Source organism: Pomacea canaliculata, linkage group LG2 (genome assembly GCF_003073045.1).
Source record: "Pomacea canaliculata isolate SZHN2017 linkage group LG2, ASM307304v1, whole genome shotgun sequence".
NCBI lineage: Eukaryota > Metazoa > Mollusca > Gastropoda > Architaenioglossa > Ampullariidae > Pomacea > Pomacea canaliculata.
The window spans coordinates 17,385,806-17,392,953 of NC_037591.1; the positions used below are offsets into that span (position 1 = coordinate 17,385,806).

The window sequence follows — 7,148 nt, forward strand, 5'->3', positions numbered from 1 at the left end:
AAAAAAGTTAAGTAAAGGGCATGTGACAGGGTCGCAAAGAGACAGGACTGTTGGTAGTAAACAAAAACTCCAAAGCCAGAACTAATTACAGAACAGCCATCATCACAGGCCGGCATTAGGCGCCTTTGAACCTCCCGCTACCTCCAAGACAACAGTTATGAGAGGTTTCCGCTTGCCGGCATTATCTTCTCAGTTATTATTGTTTTGTTGTTGTCAGAATAGTTCGTTGCACACTGTTTAGCTTCAAAGAGCAAGGATACGCAAGCTTTTGTTTGAAAGTAGAACGGAACATGGACTGAAGTGGAAATGAGCTTTTTGTGGAAATATTGTTTTGAGGTGGGAAAGATAAGCAGATGATATAAAACACCACATAGATCTTTCTGTGTTTTTCTTTAAGAAGAAAAATGTTGAACCTCATTACCATGGGAACTTTAAAGCCGAAGTCTGATTATAAGAACAGTTTTTGCTATTGCTAGGAATGATATTAATAAATTTATCAAAATACCTTGGTATTATACATTGATAATATACATTGAAGCTGGTTCATAAAGTTAGCAGCTTAAGTTAATCATCCACATATTTAGGTTTTTGTTGAAAGGAGTATTATTTCTTCTAAAGAAAATAACTCACAGGGAACTCTGTAATCCAAGAAGCCTTACAGATAAAAGAGTGTACAATGACATATGTAGTTCCTGTTCACAGGAAAATCAGCTAATCTCAAAGAGTCTCACGATACTGTGTCAACGAGCACAGAATTCATGTTTCGCAAATTAACATTCCATGCTATTCCATGTTTCCATGTTCGTGTGTGAGAGAGAGAGAAAGAGAGAGAGGAGAAATACAGGAATGGCCGGGACTAATTTCTCCGTGTCCTGACCAGGATATCTTGCTGTTAAACCTGGGAGCGAACCCAGATTCCAGGTGTTTCGTGAACTGCACTTTTTTCTGTCTTTTCTGTGGAAGTGCAGGCCAGGAAGCGGAGTTGCGGCCAAAAGCTAACAATTAAGCCGCCTTCCTGTGATTTATGGCTGGCGGCTGCAAGACAGGATTCGTGGAAGAAAAAACGCTTATCTTTCGAGACTTCAAACCAATATCAGGTAAATAAAGACAGGGGAGGGAATTCAGGCAACGCTGGACCCAATCCTTGGGTTGCTTGGCATTTCCTATCCAGAAGCACAGACTTTTGTTTTTTTTGTTGTTTTTTCAATCTGATTGTTCGCGGATACGGTCTCAGTAGTGCTGTAGCTAAGAAACATTGACAGTATATTCTAAATGTAGTTCTATCAATTTGTTTAGGAGATTCTTATTTAAATAAGTCTTTCGTAATGGTAACTGATTAACAACATCACATCGAATTTTTTAATAAGCAGCTAGTTTTTTTTTAGTAGTAATGACAAACATTAGTATCCTGTATTTATCGCGCTTTACATTTTTTTTTATTAGAAAACTGTTGTAAACATGACAAGTAGTAGTAGTAAAGCGTTTGTCCATGCGTGTTATGCATATTTGAAAGTTGTTTTGTTTAATAATAATAATAATACTAATAATAATAATAATAATAATAATAATAATAATAATAATAATAATAATAATAATAATAATAATAATAATTGAATCTTAAAGCATCACGACCACTGTATGTCTCACTCTCTGCTCTGACCAGTAACGATAAATAGACATAAGTCCTTTATTGGTCAAATTATTATATAAATAAATAATCACTTCACATCTGTATGTAATGAATGCAGTTTTATTTTATTCGCTGTTTCTTTACACAGTCTTTTTACATATTTACATCAGATATGCATTACACTTTAATTATCCTTTCCATTAGTTGAAAATGTTCATTCTACGAGGAATCAGTTCAAACAAGGCTGAAGAGAAAATTGAAATGAATACATAAATTAGAGAATGTTTAGTTTTGGTCCAGAAAACTACCAATTTCTCTCCCCTTATAAAATGTTTTGCTTGAAAACTAGGTTAAGCTTTCAAACCCCCCAGTCCCGCCTTGAACTATCATGACAGCCACAGAAAAAAGAGAATAATTTGTCCTCTATATAAGAGGCTGCGAATTATTTGCTGTAATGCCCCAGCGTTTGATGCTAAACGATAATGGCAACGATCTGATGGTAGGATAACTAATGTGCACCATCTAAACGCCTTCACATTCCAGGAAGGGAGGAATTCTAATGTTCCCCACCTCTTCTCCCTCCAAAAATAAAGCAAAGATACAAACAAATAAACAAACAAAAGAATAGATAAGAGAATTACAGGAGATTGGTCAGTACTGTATTTCTTTGTAGATTTCACAATTCTGTGAGGCTTTTATAAATTAATTGTATTTGCACATCTTAACAGCTACTTTCTCGATTTTGTTTTAGGAAGCTAAGAAATGACACACTGCTTTTATTGGAATCATTTTGAAAATCTCGTTATCAAGAAAACATTGTATTTGTCTACAGCTGTTGTTATATCAAACATACCATTGCCGCATTAACGCTGATACATATTACTGCTCATACCACTATCTTCTGTCACACTTCTCCACTTGGCTCAGCTCCACCTGTTGTATTCAGGTTCCAGATTGTCTGGCACGATCCCTAGCTTCGTGGCACTCGCTGAACGTAGAGGACTGAACGTTAAGCCATGGATCACAGGCGATTATGTTGTCACTCGAGTACAAACCACGGCCGCCAACTGAGAGTTGATTTTTTTAGACCCGATGAATGGTTTTGAAAAAAACAACAAGTTCTCAGCAAAAATTATTCAGAACATCATTATCTATCAATTAAGCACAACTAGAGTTCTGACTTGCGTTGTCCTTTAACGGCTTTCTGTTACAGACCGTCAAGACACGCTAAATGAGTTTATTACGGTTTGGTTATCTGCGTTGGCAATACGTCCTTTCTTCCATCCTTTGCATTGTAATGTCGCCGTTAAAACAGACAAAACCTACAGTAACCCGATGCCACTGAATGCAGTAAACAGATGCCAGGAAATAAAAATGTTATAATGCAGTAGTTTGGCGAGGAGGTACCATCTAACTGGGGGACTTGGCATGCGCACGTAGCTGGATCGTGTTGCCAAGGTGTGTCTCAAGCATGAGCCTTTTGTTTTCTTTCACAACCGTGCAGGACTTGCTGAAGAGGCAGCCATGTTTTGTGATGGGTGATACAGTGATACAGGGATACAGTGATACAGCGCACCAAACAAACTTTTGTCCCACTGCGTGACGTGTTGTTGTCCTACAGACGATAGCCAATCGTACATCTGATAGCCACCGGCACCTCCTCGGCTTTCAAGAGTAGCTGCACCCCAACCCTTCCCAACAAAAGTTCTCTGTTCTTGTCTCCTCTCCATCCTTTCTTTCCTTTTAATTGACTCCCGTTCGACGCTGTCGAGGAGACTTGCTTGCACTCTGTTCTTAACTTACTACATTAACCAAGAAGATGCGAAAAATAAGAAATGTTTGCAGATCGGTTTCCGAAATAGTTTTTCCAGCTGCTCAAATAACCACACAGGATCAAGACAAGCGACCCACTGTTCCTGAACACAGGACAAACCCGTGTATAGTTCCAGCCAGCAGCTTTTTTACGTGTACCCATTAGAAGATGTCAAGACATTACCCAGCACCCCAAACAAACAAAGCTCTGCACTGGCAATTTAATACCAACGTTAAAATAGTTTCGCCTTGTAGACGACACTTTCTGTAAAATATGTCCTGAGGGCGATAAGAAGTATTTTAGGAACGGGAGGGGCTCGAGGCACAGCGATTGCCAACCAAGGCCATTGGGATTGAGTCAGAACAGACGGTTGTAAACGATTTTTATTTCTTTCCGTCTGTTGCCTATAAACGGCTCCGCAGTGTTTCTGCCGTACAATTCTTTTCATGATTGTATATACTATACAAAATGCAGCAGGTAAGTCATAAGTCTTAACTACTACCTGGAAATGGATGCCTTTCATATCGTGGTCGTAAAAAAGAATTTAAGATGTTATATATTGTAAAATAATACTACGAGGCAACAAAACGCGGAGGAAAATAAACAGACTGTTCAAAATTGTGTGTGTACGATTTCGGGGTGGATGGAGAACCAAAACAGTCTGAGGGTGATTTTTTTAGGCAAAGGAGATATGCTCCACTCCATAAACACTCTCTCAATGTCCGTTGTCTTCTTAAATCTAGAATCCACACAAAAAATGGTTAGGCATTCCTTCAATCTTATGTTGCTCCAAGAATATAAAACCGTTGATTGCTAAAACAAAGGCATTCCAGTTAGAAAATATAAACACTTTTAACAAATACAGAGTTAGTATTAAAGAAAAGCACTTGTCCTCATAGTCAGCGCTACTTGCAGACACACTAGTGTTTACTAAAATGAACGAATATACTTGTTCCTTACGGTGTTTGTTTGAATAAAGATTATTTATCCCAATAATGTGTTTTTTATTTAAAATTAAAGCAGCTTCCGGGAAGAGGATGATATTATTGCTTTAAACATCGTAATGCTCTTATCTCCCCATTTCCTGTCGCTGCGTGTAGCAAGATGGCGCGGCTGGGGGATGATGTGCACCATGATGTGTGCGGCACTGACTCACTGTGAGTAAACATGATTTATGTTGAGAAAGTACATACAGTCATGATGACACAAGGAGAATCGACATGAATAAACATTGAAGACATTTGTCACAAAATGTTGTGGACGGATGGAGTGGATGTAGTCGAAGTCGTTGTAGTCTGTGGCAACAAGAGGTGAAGGGCGATGTGACATTCATCATCTGGAAGGCGAAGCTTGATGTGGCATGACAGACAAACCACTGCAGCCTGGGATACCTTGTGGCTGCTAACCGCGCCATCTACTTGCTAGCATGTGATTTCACCACAGACAGTTGCGGAAGTCATAATATCATGTTCCGCCATGTTCCGCTGACCTTTCCAATTTCTCTCTCTTAAAAAAGAACCTTCAACTTATTTTTTTCTCTGGCTTTTTATGAACTCTTGAGCACAGAATGCACAAGTTAGACACGGGGTCGCTGCACAGACATAAGGTAGACACTTGCACTCTCGCATATTTGTTGCGGCCCTCGGTAGTTCTTTTGGAGGGGAGGAGGAGATATGTTTCTGTATATAAGTATGTGTGTGTCTGTGTATTTCAGTTTGAGTGCTTGTGCTCGGATTTATAGGTGCATCTGCGTATGAGCTTGTGTTTGGGTAATTGTGCTTCAGGGAGCAAGGTAGAAGTATACATGGTTAGGGTTATGGTCAGGTGTTATAAAGGGGTAAAACTGATTTTTGAGGGGACATGTATCTAGAGAAACAACAGATATCTCTTCCTCTTTTTCTTTTCTTCTTCTTCTTTTTCTTTTCTCCTTCTTCTTATCATCCTCCTCATCATCATCATGAGTTTTTAGTTTAGCTGTTCCTGAACAGACCGCACGCGCACCCTGGAGACTAACAGACTGCACGCGCTGCTGATGCGGCAGAGCATCCTTGATCCTCCATGTCTTAAAATAGAAATGACCTCGGGATGGTGACTGAAGGTTATCTCAGTCTGCACGTGCTCACTGCAGCAAGACGGAAACGTTCAGACCTGTAGACAAGGCAGAGGGCATGTAACCAAACAGTCCCGCTGCTTTGTGCATCTTTCTATAAGCTGCTTCTGTTTAACCTGTCTCTTCTCAGGTTATTGCCAGTTCCTTATTTACACACTTTTTTTTTTTTAATGTTAGTGAAAACGAGCTGAAGCATCTGTAAAGTGTCTCCTCTCAGTGAAGTGTAAATCAGTCATCTGCACTGTTTTAGCTACTGCCGAAGTTAACAGTCCCAGATTAGCTTAACAACCTGATATTAGTAGAAATTATAGAGATTAGTTTACACGCCACACATTAGTTTAAATTTCCTAGATTAGTTTAATAGTTTAATTGCCTGTGATGACTGTGATTAAACTGTTTCCGATTAGTGCCAGAAACTCTCAGGTTACTGCGGGGTTAGCGTAGAAAAAAACATATTCTCCACTCAGCCTCTCTTTTTGTGTAAGCAAGGGTTGTGCTCGGGAAGTCCAAGAAGATTTTTGTGAACTGGCCACTCCATTTTAACGTGCACAAGCTTCAAGAAAATATATTAAATGCGGTCGGCGGAAAAAAGGGAGTAACCCCCGCACCAAAAAAAAAAAAAAAAAAAACACCAGCAAAACCCCAAACTGTCTCATAAATCCTGTGGTTTCGGGGCCGTAATGAGACGCGTGCAGTCACAGTAATTGCTGTGTGTGCCAAGCTGTGTTTACATAATAGCAGATGCAGTTAATTTTGCAGAAAAAAAGAAACAAATATTAAGACAATTAAGATAGAAAAGCGTATAGTAGGTTATACCAGCCATATGTTTTCCAGACTGCGAAAAGAAAGAAAGAAAAAAATTGAAGAAAGACTTATGGAAAACTCTACAAGGAACTGGTCGGTCTCCTCAAGAAATTTCGTAACATGTATTTTTTTTTCACATCCGTTTAGCTGTTCATCCCCTGTCCTGTTTCCAGATTCCCTCCTCCCCAGCGTGAAGAGAGACGAGCCACACATCAATGACACCCGTACGCAAGGTGATGCATGCACGTGCGGCGATGAGAAACACCTTGGAACTGCACGCGCAAGTGTGATGGAGGTGTGTGAGTCTGTCAGCACCATGCTTCCGTACACATGCACACATGTCAGCATGCAGGTGCCGGCACTCACCTCGTGCTGGGGTAGGCTTGTGGCCTGCCAGCCTGCAGGTGATGCCAGTGATGCTGGAGAAGAAGAGAAAGACCTGAACTAGAAGAGCAAGAGCGAGGTAGAGTCGTCGGAGTTCTGGCCTGGTGTATACTCGGTGTTTGATAATAGCTTGAGGGATAAGGGTCCTACTTAAAACAAGAACAAATTCCTTTGTCCGGAACCTGGGCCAGTCAATACTCCAGGAATATATTGGCATATGTTTGTTCTGTTTTCTTCGGTTGAGGAATGGAAACTTAAGATCACATTACATCTATAATTTTGAAAAAAGCAGACATTCCGAAAATAAATTATCTTTTTTCTGTAGGTTCGTGGATTCTTGAAACAGATTTGTTTTCTTTTGCAGTAAGTGTCTGAGCAGGTAGTGGAATATGACTAAGCAAGTCCCA

General features: G+C 39.9%; 1 protein-coding gene across 1 annotated transcript; it reads left to right on the forward strand.

Moving 5' to 3' along the window:
- The first annotated feature begins 1,004 nt into the window (after positions 1-1,004).
- On the forward strand, positions 1,005-6,808 carry LOC112557842. The gene is made up of 2 exons (XM_025227920.1): positions 1,005-1,097; positions 6,531-6,808. The coding sequence occupies exons 1-2, from the start codon at positions 1,025-1,027 to the stop codon at positions 6,803-6,805; spliced, it is 348 nt and encodes a 115-aa protein (XP_025083705.1). The 5' UTR covers positions 1,005-1,024; the 3' UTR covers positions 6,806-6,808.
- Positions 6,809-7,148: the final 340 nt, after the last annotated feature.